At 44.8% G+C, this 17,854-nt stretch overlaps 1 protein-coding gene across 4 annotated transcripts in view; it reads left to right on the top strand.

Moving 5' to 3' along the window:
• PDE10A (phosphodiesterase 10A) overlaps positions 1-17,854 on the top strand; it is a 659,574-nt gene that overhangs the window by 268,545 nt on the left and 373,175 nt on the right. For 2 of the 4 annotated variants that reach the window (XM_032162216.2, XM_032162202.2), the window contains exon 2: positions 2,618-2,752. The exons of 1 other annotated variant lie outside the window; for it this stretch is intronic. In XM_032162216.2, coding sequence (XP_032018107.1) covers positions 2,635-2,752 — 118 coding nt within the window. In that variant the 5' untranslated portion in view covers positions 2,618-2,634. Of the gene's footprint in view, positions 1-990; positions 2,753-17,854 lie in introns of those variants that run through there. One more of the 4 variants, XM_032162193.2, reaches the window with a different exon arrangement.

Below are 17,854 nucleotides of genomic sequence, written 5' to 3'. Positions count from 1 at the left end.
GAGCTGCCCAGTGGTACCCAGGAGTTTCCAAATGCAGATACACATTAGGGGACCCCTGCCATTTGGCTGGTTTTGGTTTTTGTTTCCACACAACGCTAATTACTCAGAATGTTGTGGTGGTCATGGTTTCACAGGCACATTCATGTTGTAGAGCTCACACAGGTGCCCTCCCCATACATGGGCAGTGTATGCATCAACCACACCTCAGCAAGGCAGACTTAAAGTATTTTGTAATGTATGAAATGCGTTTCAATCCAAAATACTTATGACGTATCAAAAATCTTCCTCTGCAATAAAGCATTCTAATAGCTAACATAGGACTTAGAAATTATTTATAATTGATTGTCATATAATCTTTCATTTCAAACTTCTGTGACCTCAGTTTCCTTCTGTTGATAATGTACCAAGTGTAAGAACAGAGATACAGAGATCTGCAAACACCAGTTGATAATTACACTCAGACACACTACACACAGAAGTCCTGTTTCTCTCCTGATAGAGAGGACTGGATTGAACATTTTTTAGAAAGCATCAGTGTTTGGGGTAGGTCTGGTCTTCTTTCCTCCAATGATCTTCTTTGTCGTCAAACCTTATCTGTCAGCCACCCTCCCTCCTCTCCTGGTCCCAAGCCTTTGCCACCAGGCACACAGGCCAGCTCTTCTGAGCATCTTGTCGGGTAGTTCCCAATCTAATAATCCTCTGTAGTGCAAGCAAGCTTCCTGACACAATTGTGAAAATGGACAATGCTCAGCCCCACGTGCCACTGTCTCACTGTGGGAATTACACCCTACGTCACTTCTGAAGGTAGTTGCTTTATTTCTTCTAGTCACTGGTCACTCCCTATGGAAACAAGCATCCCCCTAATGCACGGTAATTAGGAAAATTTCCCCAGTCGTTCCTCCATTTACTTGTGTAAATTCACACTGCGGGTGCCCTGGAGGTGTGAGTTCTGCTAGAAGGGAGGGATTCCCCAGAGTCTGAACACCACGGGCACTCATGATCTGCTCCTTTATGGTTCTACTGCAAGGCTGGGACCCTGAGGGTGTGGGTCCAGAAAGTGGTTCTCAAGCCTCGCTGACTTTGAGTTCACATGTGCGGCACTCTCTCTTTGTAATGACCAAGGCCATGGCAATTCGCACTGGATAACTGAAACCTGAGCCCATCCTTGCCTCACTAGAAAGCGTTTCAGATTGCAAAGAGGAGCTAAAAATCTACAATGTATTTTTAAAGAAAGTTAAAACGGGCCGGGCGAGGTGGCTCATGCCTGTAATCCCAGCACTCTGGGAGGCCAAGGGGCTCAGCAGTTAGAGCTGAGCAAACAGTACAGAGCTCCCTTCCTGTAACCTGGCTCCCAGGGGTACCTTATAGGTGAAGGAAGTCTCAGATGAGCCCCACAGCACATGCACACATCAGGAGGGGAGCAGGCAGCAAGCCGCACGTCACGTGCTGTAGATTTGATGAGTAGCCTACTCTTCGGGCATTCGGCTAATCACTTTTCATGAAACGGTCCTTCACGTCAGGTCAGGATCATCCCAGTAGCAGTGTCCAGTTAACCTCTGGGTCCCACCAATGTCACACCCCTCCATGCACAGCTCCCAGTGCCAGGAAGAATCGTAGAACCCTTTTCCTCCTACACACCACCATGGTGGGGCCCAGAACCCTCCAGCCCGTGCCCCTTCCTTGACTTCCACTCACTTCACCACTGAAAAACCACACGGACATCCATTCTGCTGGTTACAAACCTTCCAGGGCCCATCAGCAGTAAAGAACAGTGAGGAATTCACAGTGGCCACCTGTGGGGTCCAAGAGTTAGATGTTTCTTTCAAATATTAAACACTTGTGAAGTATGTCACTGATCAGGTTGCCCCAGGTAGTCACCAATCACCCCTAGGATGCAGAATAAAACCAACCAACACACTCCTACATCCCGCTGTTTATGCTAAAGCATTTTACACTAAGGTACAGACAATATAACACAGGCATGACTGTCACAAAAATGCATTTGAGGTTTGCTGGTCTGATGAATGAATTAGCACAATTCCTGGGTTGTTCTGAACAGGCTTGTGCCTGAGCTGAACATAGCTCAGCAGGTATTAAAGGGGCTTCCTGAGTCTCACTTTTCATCTTCGTTTCTCCTCTTACCTTCATCTCATTGACCCTACCGAGACACACACACTCACATTCCTCACTGTTTGGGCCTGGCTGGAGGCTCTAGAAAGTGCAGGCTGAACTGAAATCTCCTCAGGAAAACCTCCAAATGGAGAGTGACTTAAGGCCCCCTCCAGACAGCTAACTCGCAGAGTCCACCAGACAAGACCAGAAGCAGGGTGTTCCGGCTAACATGAGTTTCTGGTCTCCGTGGCTCTGAATCAAGTGTTAGGACCTGTGTCTGCGTGTGCAGCACGGCATCCAGACCACAGCTGCCTTCAGCACGCTGAATCGCACCGTCTGTAACGGTGCCAGAGTGCCCAACTTGAAGGGCCAATGGGAGTCCCAGGCGCTTACCTCTATAAATTATCCATCCAAGGTGAGGTTTTCAGAAGAGCCCTGCTCCCAACTCTAACGGTGTATTTAGTAGAACTTACTGCTAACGTCATATCCCTGTTGTTCTCTCCAGCCAGCCGCCTCCCCTTCATGCTTAAAGGTGGGAGCAAAGGACCCGCTTTGTTGGCTTTGAGGAGCGGGACAGACCCCCGGGCACAGATGAGCGATGACCCAGCAGAAGGCACCCTGGACCCCTGCAGTGCGCCAGGTAAAAAGGAAACCCGCTCTGCCGTCCCGCCTCCCGCGGGGATGGTCTGCCCCTCCTGGCATTCTCTCACGGCTCTTAGCTGGGACCTCATGGGCAAAGCAGTTGAGAAAATTGCCTGTGATTAGGAAAACATGGGTATTTTTGATCAGGGCCCAGGAATATAGACATGGTTTTAAGTGATTTTTCTAAGCACTTTGTATGTCTTTCCCCTTTTATTTTTTGAAGTTCAGTTGGGTACTTTCTTGATTAATACAGCAGCCAAATTAGTAATTTAATATCACAATGAAGATAACACCCTTACTCACAAGCAAGGGCACATTCAATGAGAAAATAATTTCCATTATTTTTATCTGATGACTTTTATTGCTAAACTAAGAATTCAGCCAAAAGTTCCTGATTTATTCAAAAATGTTATGAAATGGGATTATTGGAACTTTGGAAGCAAATTTTCTAAAATACAAAACCAAAAGTGCTTTTCTCTGTTTCTAAGGCAGAGAAAGTGATGACCCTCTTTAAAAGGGATCGGTTTGCATATTTAGGTGTGTCTATAACAGGAAAACATTGTAACATCTTAGTTGTCTGTTTTCATATATTCACAAAAACTAAAAGGACTTTGCACTTGGCCAGTGGAGGGCTCCATTTAGGTGAGAACGCTACGCAAGGGGTGAGGTGGGTTCATTCTTCTACAAATATGTTTTTGCCCCTGCTATGTGTAGCTTTGTCCTGGTAATCCAATTAGGACCAAGGTACAGTCCTTGTGTCCAGAGGCTCATATTCTACTTGAGGAAGAAGCACTCAGGAAGCAAACATGCGCTGTAGCTTCAGAGTGGTCAGTGCTGTGCGGGCTTAGAGCAGAAGTGGCATCTCTCAGAGTGGCGGCGCCATTAGAAACAAGGGCGTGCATGTGAAGATTCCAGCGAGCGCCCAGCGGAGAGAAGAGCAGGCGTCAAGGCCCTGAGGCAGGTCTGAGCTGGTATGTTCAGGGCGGAGCAAAACTGTGAGACGGCCTAAATGCAGCCGGCAAGGAGAAAGCAGAGGTGAGGCGGTCACAGGGATTGGAAGCAGCAAGTTCTTACAGTCCTTGGAGGTGATAGGTCTTGATCGTCAAGTGCTGGGAAAGCTTTAGAAAATTTGAAGCAAAAGAGTGAAGCAATGCGACAGGTAGTTTTCAAAGACCACTCAGTCTTCTGTGAAAGGGACCGCAGGACAGCGAGGCTGGAAGCAGAGATGCCAGGAAGGAAAGAGCCGTGGTTGCGGCTCGCAGAGGGAGAGCCTGGCAGCATGGGGGTGGAGAGTGGGGAGACAAGAGTGGGAGGCAGGGAAGCGGGGGTGAGATGGCGAGGAAGAGGCGCAAGGGGTGTAGTGGGGAACACACACATGGAGGCACATGGGGGGAGTGGAGGGGAGCGTGGGAGCATGGGGGTGGAGAGTGGAGGGAGCCCAAAAGCATGGGGGTGGGGAGTGGGAGGGAGCATGGGAGCATGGCAGCATAGAGGTGGAGAGTGGAGGGAGCGTGGCAGCAGCATTGGGGGTTGGGGAGAGAGCACGGCAGCATAGCGGTGGAAAGTGGGGGGAAAGCGCCACAGCATGGTGGGGAGAGTGACGGGAGAGCACTGCAGCATGAGGGGGAGAGTGGGAGGACAGCGTGGCAGCATGGGGATGCAGAGTGGGGGGAGAACGCAGGAGCATGGCGTGGAGGGTGGGGGCAGAGCAGGGCAGCATGGGGCGGGAGAGTGGTGGGGAGAGTGCGGGAGCACGGCGGGGGAGAGTGGGGACAGAGCGCCGCAGCATGGGGGTAGAGAGTGGTGAGGAGAGCGCAGGAACATGGAGAGGGAGAGTGCGTCGGCCAGGTAGATTGGATGCAAGGACGCATTCCTGGGTTTGTTTCATTTTGCTTTGTGTTTTTGCCCTGGGCCTATTTGTTCTGATGGGGAGGAACACGGACGATGCAGGCGTGGGGGTGGAGGCACTGAGAACCGTGTTTGGGATGTGCTGAGAGTGCGGAGCCTGATAAATATCCGTCCAGAAGTCTCTGAGCGGACATGAAATGCAGGGTTCTGGTGCAGAGGGCACTGACAGGAGCTGAAGATGCAAATGTGGGTCCTGGGAAGATGCATGAACGGGTTCTCCTGGAGGAGATCACCTTGGGAGGGCAGCCTCAGCAAACAAGGCACAGTGAGGCTGAGAGGGATCAGGGAGGCCCGGTGTGACGGCCGGAAACCAAGCCAGGAAGCCTCTCCAGGAGTCAGTGAGCAGCTGTGAGAAATGCTGGGCAGACGGCACGGGTTAAGCAGGTGGAGTCCTTGGTGACCTGACCTGCATGGGTTAAGCAGGTGGAGTCGGTGGTGACCTGACCGGGGCTCTGCAGTGTGGCCGCAGGAAGTGCCTGACAGCACAGCTCCCGGGGCTTCGAATGCGAGGGCAGGAGTGGAGCCAGCACGTGCAGACAATTCTTCCAGAAAGTTCTGTTTTAAAGAACAGAGAAATGGAAGGATAGCTGGCAAGGAGGCAGAAGTCAAGAGGGTTGGTTTGTGTTGAGTTTTTAAAAATCTAGGGCGGGGCAGATGGGTTGAGTCCTGTGAGACGCACATGGTGATAGTCCCACAGCACGGGGAGATCTTCTCTTATCTGCAGGAGGTTAAAGAGCAAACCCGGCACCTTTGTGTTCAGCGTTGATCATAGGGAAGGGCTGCTGAGCTGTGTATTCAAGAGCCCCTAAAGGAGAAGAGCACCCAGGAAGCTGCAGACACACACACACACACAAACACAATCTCACACACACTTTCACACACTCAGTCCCCCCCACACACTCACACGTACACTCATACACACACACAGTCTCACGCACTCACATGCATGCTCACATACACTTACATACATATGCTCACATATACACAAACATGCTCACACATACAACACATGCTCACACACGCACGCACACACACTGTCACACACTCACACACACACAGTGCAAGCATGTCCAATTCCAGGGTGAAAACCAATGAAAATGTCCCTACACAATTGGTAGCCACCTGACACATGTGGCTGCTGTAGTTAAGTTAATCAAGATTCAGTGAAATTAAAAATGCGGTTTCTCAACACCTTGAGGTGAGGCCTCTGAGGGATAGAGACGCTGGACTCTCAGAAGGTGGAAGAGGGAAGCAGGCCTTCTGAGCGCCCCTGAGTGAGCTGCAAACCCTGCTCTGTGCAGGGCCCCAAACTAGAGTCTGAGCAGCCTCAGCCCTTGGTTCTGAGCAGAGAAGAGGACCAAGCTGCCCACCACCATCCCCCGGGGACCGGGGCGGGGCTGAGGGAGCCGCAGCAGCTGGACTCTGGCTCAAGGACCAGGTACCAAAACTTGAAGTCTGATCACGATCACTGTTAGCACCATTCCAGCTACTTCGAGGGTCAAATAGGGTTTTCTGGGCTTCCCCCAGGAATTTCCATAATTTTGAGACTGTTTCTATGGGAAAATAGTCCCTGTGTTTTAAGCAATTGACTTAAAAACAAACTTTTGGATGACAATTTTTGTATGCTAGCATTCTTAGATAGGCTTACTGGGTGAACATTGTCTAAAAGCTTAAGTAAATTCAAAATCACTTACTGTTTCTTTCATAATACAAGACGGTGCCTGCCTTTGTTAATGGAATGCTGATAGGGATGGGCTTGGGATTAAGGCTAAGGATAGTGTTCCTTTTTTTAAAGTCTTTTGAAAAATCCACTTTTCTTTGAATGAAACCACGTAAATCTGTTATTCATAAGCCTTTTTCTCCCTAAAGTCTGAATGGTAAATTAAAATAGAATTTAGTATCTCCTAATATTAGTCCACAAGGGATCCTTTTATCAAGTAATGAAAATTACTCTCCAAGTTTCCTTTTTTGTCTTGGCTACTTGGAAGCTCCTAGCAAAATGTGCTGATTTAGTCACAGACTGTGAAGATTCAATGAGGAGAAAATGTTAACGCTGAAGCCGTGGGGTGTCAATAAGATAGTACTGGCAGGCTAGGGAGGAAGGGACAGTGACTGACTTTGGTTCAATTCTTATCCTTAGCTATGTAGGATCAGAAATTGACTTTATTGATTAACCTCAATAATATGTATTCATCGGAACACAAATTGATTGACTTACAATGGCAATAATCTCATTCTAGCAACCCGAATGTTTCTGTCCATGACCCATGGAAACCTGTGACTTGATACTGAGATATCTAGGAAGCCAAAACCGTCATCATCAGAAGTTGGCTTAGTGAACATAGGATTAAGGCAAAGGGAGATAATTATCTTGAAGGACATTTTATCCACACCACAGTAACATCACTTAAATATTCATGTTGCCCCATTGAGAACATTTTTGTGGTGACTTGCTTTTGCCTCTCAGATCATCTTTGTCCCACACTGCAAAGCCAAGCACTCCTGGAATGTGCATTTCTGGAAGCGGCTTCCCCATGTCAGCACTCCCTCTGCATGTTCCTGGGATGTGCTACTGTCACTGGTGCTGTGAGAGCTATGCATTAGGAGTGTGGCCACCCTTCTCAGAGAACACACATTTTCTTTTCCCCCAAGTTGTTGGATGTGCATGTCACTGTCCCCACTGACTACTCACAACAGGAACTATGGCTGCTTAGAATTTGGGTAAATCCATTTTTCCTTCTCTTACACTTCTGTTATTATTATAAGCAATCTTAGCTCTTTTTGGAGGAGAAAGTTATATTTTGAATGCAAATTAAAAAATTTCCAATGCTTGCTTTATTTAATAACACACAGATGATTGTAATATTTTTAAATTCATGGCATCTTTTTTTAAAAAAGTTCATATTCTGCCTTTTATCAAAATTATCTCTTATCTAATTATCATAGCCATAAAAATCAAAAGAATTATAACCAAAAGCTATGTAGTATGAATAATTTTCCAGCTGAAGCTCGAGTTATTGTCAATTATATTTGACATAGCACAATTCTGTTACCACAAATTATTTGAATAACGTTTCGAATTCATGAAATTTGCCTTCCCACTGCAGTATTTTGTGAAGACCTGCTGTGCATCAGGCACCGAGCTAGGTGCTATGGGGAGCTTACTGAAGTCTAAACCACTATCATTAGCTTCAAAGGCTGTATCTTAGAAAGCCGTACAAGAACTCCTGAGCCCCACGTCCTTTGGGTACTGTCTCAGAAGTCACCAGTGGGACCCTGGCATCTGGGTGGCATTTGCAGGCAGCTGGAGCAGTCTGCAGTGGCATCAAGGCCACGCTGGAAGGCTGTGCTCCTTTCGGAGGGATTTAAGCAATCTAGCCAGCTGTACCGGTGAGATGACCTCTACCTGGTCTTAACCTCACCCGTCTCAGGAGTAGAGACAACTTGGATTCAAACCCCAGCAAACAGGTTCAGTGAGCCCTGCCCCAACCAGGCTTCACCCATTCCATGCTGGTCCCTGGGTGTCCCCTGGGTGTGTGCGCCGTGCTGGGTGCTGGGGGTGGGTGGTACCACAAGAAGCACCCTGTGCGGGAACAGGCTCGTGCTTTGAGACGTGGCAAACAGGGACAGCAGGGTCTGCAGTGAAGAGTGGATGACTCCTGGGAGAACACAACAGGGGAAGATGTGGAAGGCAGTGTGGTACGAATTCTCCTGTGAATGAGGGGAGCCCTGGTAGACACCATAATGGTCCATCATGGAGTGTGGATGGAGTCAGTTTGCTATTTGTTTAAGTACGCCCTTTTCCCTCCTTGATCAAAAGGCACAAAATGACCAAGTCTAAAACAGGAAAGGTGGTTTTGCTTGCCTGTTTGTTTTTGCATCTCTTTTTGTGTTTAATTTCTCAATCTTCTCATACATCCACAAAAAGAGAAAGTTCCTGTGCAGTGAAACCTGTTCACAAAACTTAATCGACAGATTTTATTTTATTTATTTATTTTTTGCTGTTGGTGACTCTGATTTTTCTTTTCATTTTAATGGTCAACACATTGGTGTATTTGCAAGTGTGATGAGAAGAACTGAAACATCTCTACAGAGTTTCAGTGGTGACAGATGGGATCATGTGTGTGAACTTTGTGTAAGCTCCTCTTGGAGAGACTCCATACGAAAAAAATAAAAATAAAAACAAGGCTGCAGCAACATCTAGGTCCCTATTATTCCTGCTGTGCATTTTTCCTGAAGTTATCTCAGCTGAGTATATCCTACCATACTGGGTTGGGCACCAGTGTTGCCGGTTGGGATTGTAATTTGCATGGGTGTCCCGCGTGCTCCTCCTTGGTTTCCTTCCTGATCCCCAGGCCCCTCTCTCTTTGAAGGAGTACCAGCAGATCCCTCCAGAGCTGCTGCCATTGTGTGAGTCTGATCATCTGGCTGTGGGTATTGTTCAAGGACCGCAGCCAACAACACCCACAGTTTTTGCTGGCCCAGAGCCTGAGAACTTGAGCCAGTTCCCAAACGTATACAGAGTTTCTCTGTTAGGATACAACATACTGTTGTACGTGGCACGGCTGCAGCTGAGTTTACTCCCTCCTTGGTGAACGAGTGCGAGTATGTTTGGGCGTGTGTACGGCAGCCTTGGAAAACGTGTGGGAAAAGAAAATGCTAGAAGCTGCACTTTCCATGACTTGGCTACTCCTGCAGCTCATCCTTCCATCCATTCATCTTTGTGACCTGAAAAGATGCACCCTCTCTACCGTGGTACCAGCCCCCGGTGGAGACTCGCGAAGGATTTGAGAACAAGGGGAGGCGGCTGTCTGTCGGCCCTGGCTGTCCCATAGCTGATTACTGGGGGGACAGACGGGATGGAGGCAGGGAAATGGAAGGACCCATGGAGGGTCAGGTCACGGCTTAGTGCTTTTGGCCTAAGGCCAAGATTTCCAGAGCAAAGAGCAAGGCACAGTGCAATCTTTGGAATAAATCTGCAAATTGGACAGTTTCTGAACATTCAAATGTGTAGGTTCTTACCTGTGTTCTTAAAAGGGGGCATCAGATCACTCTCCATGTTCCTTTAGTTGCACTTCTAAAACAATTTTTTGAACTCAGTTATGAGGCTTTGAGCTGGTGTACCGTCTCTCCTGTGCATAATCATTCTTCAGAATGAACGAAGAAGGAAAATATATTAGCAGCAAGCGTGAGTGACAAAAGGAGCCCAGTGGTACTTATCTCCATGTTCTTTTTATGGCTTTACTCACAAAACCCTTTTACAACTCTAAAACGTGGTGAAATGACATGCATGTTTCTTCCCACTCCCTATACGAAAAGGACAGGCAGAATCTAAAGCTATGATTGCAGGGCCCTGAGATGGTCCTTCTCGAGAAGGGAACAGGACCACTGTCCTGGACCCCACTCCAGGTGTAGCACAGGTGACTGCAAAGGCTGAGGTACACTAATAGACAAAGTTGTTACCACTTTGTGTCATTAAAATAATTATTTACAAGGTTGCAAACAAACCTGTGAACCTGGCCTTTGCAACACAACGCAGCCTCCACGTCTCCAAAGGCAGTTTGTTCTTTGAGTGAACTGTGCGTACTTTACCTCTAAGAGATGCCAAATCATTTTTATGAAAATGGACTTGGAATCGCACGGGCAGGTGGAAGAGCAGGGGACTCCCACCACATCTGGGTCACTGGAGCTCACTGTGGTGGGTCGCCACCCATCTGCTCCGGGGCAGTGTTCAGCCTTTCCCACAGCAGCTCCTGGCTCCCAGATGAACATCACAGGGCCTGGCTCCTGTGAACATCAGAGCCTCACGTTCACATGGTTCTAGTGCAGATTAGATCATGAGAGAGCATCCTTGCAGTGCACCATGGGAACTGCAGGATCTCTTCTTCGGGAGAGGTGAAGACTCCAGTCACCTGGAGGGGCGACAGATGGGCTGGCAGTCAGGCACATGGAGTGAGTGGGGTCTTCGTCTTTTCTGCTCCTCCCTCCTCTGAATCTCCTGGTGCTTCTCAGTTTAGTACATTCACACGTGGGCCACCCGCTGCCACTGTTCCTGGAGAATTAGTTGATCCTAATTGTACACTTCTTGTCACTCAAATAGATTTCTGAAATGCTGCTGAACTGTTCCTTCTTCTTTGTGGGGTTTGACTGCCCACATGTCCTTGGAAGGACGAGATTGTCACAGTTAAGGCTGTTTCTCCTCCAGGTTATGAGGGACGCTGCCTGGCTCATGTGTGGGAGATTATAATTAAGCCCTTAGGATCAGCTGTGAGGGCCTCGCTCAGGTGAGAAGCCCATTGATGTCAGCACCTGGGGAACAAGGTCTGGCTCTGTTGTAAGTTACAGCGGTCAGTATCAGAAGGAAATGGAGAAGAGGCAGGGCGTTTTCAGAAAATTAATATTTTACAAATGTACTTGTTCTCTGCTTTCTGTGGTTTTCTTTTGTAGTTCTTTGCAGCTGGGGCTGGTCCTTCTTGAGGCAGACCCTCTGCCATCCCAGGGCATGTTCTGAATTTCCCCACGATGAGGTGGCACCACCCTTCGGAGGTTCAAACATGGTTTTGCCACTTGCGGGAAAATGTAATTATAGTGTAACATAGCTGACCTGGCCCTGCCTGCGTCCTGGCCACATCTTCCTGCCCTCCCCACTTGTCCTGTAGTTGCAGGGTCCAGGACCAGACTGCGTGTTGTTCCCCAACCCATCATCTCCTCTGTATCACTGGAGTGTTCCTCTGCCTGTTGACTGTCTCTTCCGTTTCAGTAGCCATCATTCTTCAAGACTCATCTCAAGTCTATGAAGCCTTCCCTAACCCCCACTCCAGACACACCACATGCACACACACATGCAAACACACACACACATGCACACACAAACACACATGCGAACACACACAAACATACACACATGCACACACACGCAAACATATGCACACATGCAAACCTACACACGTGTACACACACATGCAAACATACATACATGCACACACACATACACGCATGCACACACACGTAGACCATCCCCCACTTTATGACACCAAGCTGTCTGGTTCTCACTTCTCTTGCTGTTCTGCAACTGTTTGTCTCCTTCCTCTTCCAGATTGTGGCTTTTTTGATGGCAGAAACCATATTATTCACTTCTGTATCCTTAGCACCTAGTGCAATGTCAGAACATATTAGAAATTCAATAAAACAGTTGTTGTTAAATCAAAGAAAATGGCCTGGTCCAAGCATGTGCTACTGAGTGGCTAGCATGTGCAGCATTCTCTTGAAAAAATATAAAGAACAGTGACAGTGGCAAATTGTGTCATTGGTTTTTTGTCCTGCACACAATCAGAAGACAAACGTATATGCTTGGGTAATGCACGTAGCCACCCAAGACCATCAGATAGTTTCTATCAGTTGTCACCTGGACAGGTCACTCTTCTGCAGGCTTTCCTATTTACCCAGGAATTTGCTGCCAGGCATCTGAAGTCAGAGTCTTGTTTTAGCAAAATAACTTTTGTCTATTTATAGGACAGTCAGACACCGCGTAGCTGATCTGCTTGTTCTACATATGCCAGGCATTTAACTAAGTTATTATAACCTACTAGGCACAAGAAAGTTCAACATTATAAATAGGATCTCTGTCTTTTTCCTTTTATTGCAGCACTGATGGAATCCAGGTATCACAGGTATGCAGGTATCAGACATAGTTAGTTGAATATCCAACAATTTCCCAACCACTGCTGCCAACCAATCTGCATCAATAAACACTTCAAATGGCTTACTTTTGCTCGTTGGTACCTATAAAATCACCAGCATGATAACTTCATCCCAGATCTGAGACAAAAAGTCACATAAATGTTAAGTGTCAACTTCTTCTCTGGAGGGCCGCCTAGTGATATGAAGAATCTAGTAAATTGCATAAACGCTATTCAGAAATGGAAGGTAGCCTTGTGGGGCAATACTTCTGTAACAAATCTTTAGTTCAGATGTGACTACCTCTCTCCAGTCCCCAAATTACATGATGTATTAGGTGATAAATGGCATTTCAATTTTCCTTCCCCCAAACTCTCTTATTTTATATAACGTTACCTGCAAAACGGTAAAAAGAAACACGTGCACAATATAGGCACTATTGTCAGAAGCCTCCAAGTGACAAGATCATTTTTGAAAAAACGATTTATTGAGATATCATTCACGTACCATGTAATTCACCTATGTGAAATGTGCAATTTAATAGTTTTTGACATATTCATCGATATATGCAACCATCACCACAATCAATTTAGAACTGTTTCATTACTTTGAAAAGACACCCCATGCCCTTTACCTCTCATTCCTTGTATCCCTACCCTGCCCCTTGCCCCACCCCCTTCCTCTTATCCCTACACAACCATCTTCTGTCTTTATAGATTTTCCTCTTCTGGACTTTCACATGAATGGGCTCATCCAGCATGTGGTCTCTTGTGACTGGTTTCTTTCACTGAGCATAATGTTTTCAAGGTTTATCCACATTGTAGTGTGTATCAGTACTTCATTTTGTCTCTCCATTCATCCATTGATGGACATCTGGGTTACTTCTACCTTTAGCTATTATAAATATGCTGCTATAAACATTTGTGTACCAGTGTTTTGTTTCATTATTTTTTCTCTAATTTTTAATTTTCTCTATTTCATTAATTTCCACTCTAACCTATAATTTCCTTCTTTTTGCTTGATTTAGGTTTTGTTTGCTCTTCTTCTTCCTGTGTCTTAAGGTGAAAAATTAGGTTATTGATTTGAGATCTTTCTTCTTTACTAATATAAGTATTTACAGCTGTAAATTTCCCTTTAAGCACTGTTTTAGCTGCGTCCCATAAGTTTTGGTATGCTATGTCTTCATTTTTACATATCTCAAAGTATTTTCTGATTTTCTTTTTGATTTTTGACCCATTGGTTGTTTAAGAATGTGTTAATTTCCACATATTTGTGGATTTCCCAAATTTTTCCATTAGTAATTTCCAATTTTATTCCATTGTTGCTGGAGAAAATATTTTGTACTGTTTTGATCCTTTTACATTTATTGGGATTATTTTTATGGCCTAGCATATAGTCTATCCTGGAGAATGTCCCCAGAGATCTTGAGGATGTATACTCTGTTATTAGTTGGAGTGTTCTATAGCAATCCATTAGGTCCAGTTTGTTTACAGTGTTATCCAAGTCTTCTATTTCCCTGTTGATCTGATCTTCTGTCTCATTTTTCTACTCATTATTAAAATTAGGGTATTGAAGCCTGCATATTTTTGTTGAATTTTCTATTTCTCCTTTTATGTTCATTAGGTTTTGTTTCATATATTTTGGTGCTCTGTTGTTAAATGCATATCTTTATCAATGTCAAATATTTCTGTTGGATTAACCACTTATCATTATAAAATGCCCCCTCTTTATCCCTACTAACATTTTTTGTATTAAAGTTTATTTTGTCTGATATTAATCCAGCCACTTCACCTTTCCTGTGGTTGATATTTACTATGATATATCTTTTTCATCCTTTTATCTTAAATATATTTGTATCTTTAAATCTAAAGTGTATCTCTTGTATGCAACACATAGTTAGACCATGTTTTTTATTCAGTCTGACAATCTGTGCCTTTTGATGAATTGTTAACCCATTTACTTTTAATGTTATTTTTTTTTTTTTTTTGAGACGGGGTCTCGCTCTGTCACCCGGGCTGGAGTGCAGTGGCGCGATCTCGGCTCACTGCAAGCTCCGCCTCCTGGGTTCACGCCATTCTCCTGCCTCAGCCTCTCCGAGTAGCTGGGACTACAGGCGCCCGCCACCATGCCTGGCTAATTTTTTTGTATTTTTATTAGAGACGGGGTTTCACCGTGGTCTCGATCTCCTGACCTCGTGATCCGCCCGCCTCAGCCTCCCAAAGTGCTGGGATTACAAGCGTGAGCCACCACGCCTGGCCTTAATGTTATTATTAACATAGTTGAATTTATGTTTGCCATTTTACATTTTGCTTTCTATACATCTCATGTCTCTTTTATCCTTCTACTTCTCTTTTACTACTTTCTTTAGAATTAAGTGAATATTTTATTCATTTATTTTTGTTTTTTTGTTTGGTTGGTTTTTTTGAGACAAAGTCTCACTCTGTCACCCCTGCTGGAATGCAGTGGAGTGATCTCAGCTCACTGCAACCTCCGCCTCCTGGGTTCAAACAATTCAGCCTCTTGAGTAGCTGGGACTACAAGCACATGCCGCCACGTCTGGCTAATTTTTCTATTTTTAGTAGAGGTGGGGTTTCAACATGTTGGCCAGGCTGGTCTTGAACTCCTGACCTCAGGTGATCCACCCACCTCAGCCTCCCGAAGTCCTGGGATTACAGGTGTGATCCACCACATCTGGCCAAGAATTGAGTGGTTATTTTCTAACGTAGCATTTTAATTTCATTAATTATTTTTTCGCCCTATTTTTTTATTTGTCTGATTTCAAACCCTTGCTCTTTCCACTATACTAGGCCACATCTCACATTTACAATTACAAGCAGTGCTCTCTATGTAAGACTCCAGCTTGCGATGCCTGTTCTCTTCTTATGTGTTAGCCTTTCTTAGGGTTATTTATTCCAGTTTTCATATTTTATAACTAGGAAAAGGATTAGAATGTAAGGCTTACCATAGTATTTCTGTAGAGACAGAGGAGATTGCTAACCTGAGTCAAGGAGGTCCTGCTTTTCCTGTAACTGCCTCAACTCAAGCAGCCTTAGCAGTATTCAGTATAATTCAGTATTATTCAGTATAATTCAGTATTATTACTGAATAATCTCCCTAGGGTTTATGGGAGATGTTTATAGCATTTAAAATTCAGGAAACATGGCTTGTTCATTTGTTTTAGTAATAGGAAGATGAGAAGTTGAAGAGAAAGGAGGGATTCACTTCATGGTATTGATTTCATAAATCCAAAGCCTGAGGAATAAAATAACATTCTGAGGTGCTCATTCTAGGGTTGACAGGAATTAATACTCACTACTGTCAGAGGGACAGTGACTGTGTAACATGAATAAACCGGGAATGCTCTTTCTTCTTTTCTCCTGTAGTTGCAATCCGTCATCCATCTCCAGAGCTTTTTCAATTTCCCAAATTGAAACTCACCCATTAAGTACTTCCAATCGCCCCATCCCCCCAGCCCCTGAAAACCTCCATTCTACTTTCTGTCTTGATGAATTTGACTACTCTAGGAACCTCATATAAATGAACTTGTATAGTATTTTTCTATTTATAACTGGCTTATTTCATTTAACACAAGGTCTTCAGGTTTCATATACATTGTGGTCTGTGTTTGTTCACATGAACTCAAATTGCAGTCTTGCCTTTCCTTTCAGCTTGAAAAACTTCCTTTAGTATTTCTCATAAGACAGGTCAGATAGCACCCAATAGAATGTTTTTCTTTGTCTGAAAAGGTATTTATTTTGCTTTTAGTTTTGTATTACAGCTTTGCTAGATGTTAACAGCTTTCCTTTTCTTTCAACACTTTGAATATCTCATCCCACTTGGCTTTCTGGCCTCCATTGTTTCTGCTGGGAAGTCAGCTGTTCCTTTTCTTGATGCATCATTTTTCTCCTCTCCTTTTAAAATGTTCCCTTGTCTTTGACTTTAAGCATTTTTCTATGGCATGTCTTTTCCTGATTCTCTTTGAGTTTATTCTACTTGGGGTTCACTAAGCTTCCTGGATGGTTACCATTTTTGAGTAAATTTGGGAAGTTTCAGCCATTATTTATTTGAATACTTTTTTCCTCATTTCTGGTACTTCCATGATATGTATTTGGGATTTGGGTATGTTTAATGGCAGCTCTCTTTCCTCTGAGGCTCTGTTTATTTTTCTTTTTTCTATTCTTCTGTCTGTTCTTCAGCTAGCATCATCTCTATCAATCAGGTTTGAGCATTCTTTCCTCTGACAGTTCATATTTACCGATGAGTCTTTCTGCTGAATTTTTTATTTTAGTTATTGTGCTTTGTACTTGAATAATTTCCTCTTGGCTCTTTTTCATAGTTTATCTTTCTTTATTGATATTCTCTACTTGATGCAACATTACCTTTTTTGCTTCTTTAATCATGGTTTCGTTTAGTCGTGTGAACATATTTACAACGACTAGTCTGAAATATGTTAAATCTGGCATTTGGTCATTCTCACATGCAATTTTCTGTTGCCGTTTTGTTTGTTCCCGTTTTCTCCCCAGTATATGGGTCATACTTTCCTGTTTCCTTACATATCTCATAGTTGTTCACTTGAAACTGAACATTTCAGATAGAGTAGTCCCCCATTTCTTGTGGGGGACACATTCCAAGACCCCCCAGTGCATCCCTAAAACTACAGATTGTACCAAACCCTACATATACTATGTTTTTTAAATCTGACAACAGAGAGGGGCTACTAAGCAACTAATGGGCAGGTAGTATCCATCGATATGCTGGACAAGGGGGTGATTCACATCCTGGGCAGGACAGAGTAGGAGGGTTCAAGATCTCATCACACTACTCAGAATGGTGTGAGATTTAAAATTTATGATTCATTTATTCCTGGCATTTTTCATTCAGTATTTTCAGAATGAGGTTGACCATACGTAAACAAAACTGTGAAAAGTAAAAGCTGGGATAAAAAAGGACCACTGTAATATATTGTAGCAGCTCTGGGTACTGCTCTTCTTCTCCCCAGGCCTTCTTATTGCTTTGTTTATTCACTTAGTTACTGGCTGGATTATTTTAGTGACATCCATCTTCCTTCCCCTGCTCCTCCACCCCGACACACAGTGTTATGTCTCTGATGTTGCTGCTTGAGAGGCATAGCTTTGGGTGTGGCCAGTTACCCTGGGGTGACATTAGTACTGGTGGGATTCTCTTCCTCTCTTTCCTTGACTTCGCACAGAGGTTCAACCCCACCAACTGCCTTGCTGGCTGATTGCCCTCGGTGTTTTCAACAGTGCCCTGAAGCATAAATTGCATTACAAACATCAAATTCTGGCTCCTTGGAAGGAAAAGTTTCGAAGGTCAACGTTCGATATTTTTTCTGACCTCAAGAGGACTCCTGCGAGCTGTCTCATTCCCAGATTCTCCCTTGTGGACTAGGGAGCCTACCATCTAGGCTGTCTTTACAGTAGATGCACATATCTCTGCCCAGTTGCCTTTCACCACAACTCCACCATTCTTGAGAGTGCCCTCAGGTTTAGCCTTC

Source organism: Hylobates moloch, unplaced genomic scaffold, assembly GCF_009828535.3.
Source record: "Hylobates moloch isolate HMO894 unplaced genomic scaffold, HMol_V3 SCAFFOLD_2, whole genome shotgun sequence".
NCBI classification, from domain to species: domain Eukaryota; kingdom Metazoa; phylum Chordata; class Mammalia; order Primates; family Hylobatidae; genus Hylobates; species Hylobates moloch.
Note: the sequence above shows the minus strand (reverse complement) of the source record. Positions and strands in the feature narration are given on the sequence as shown.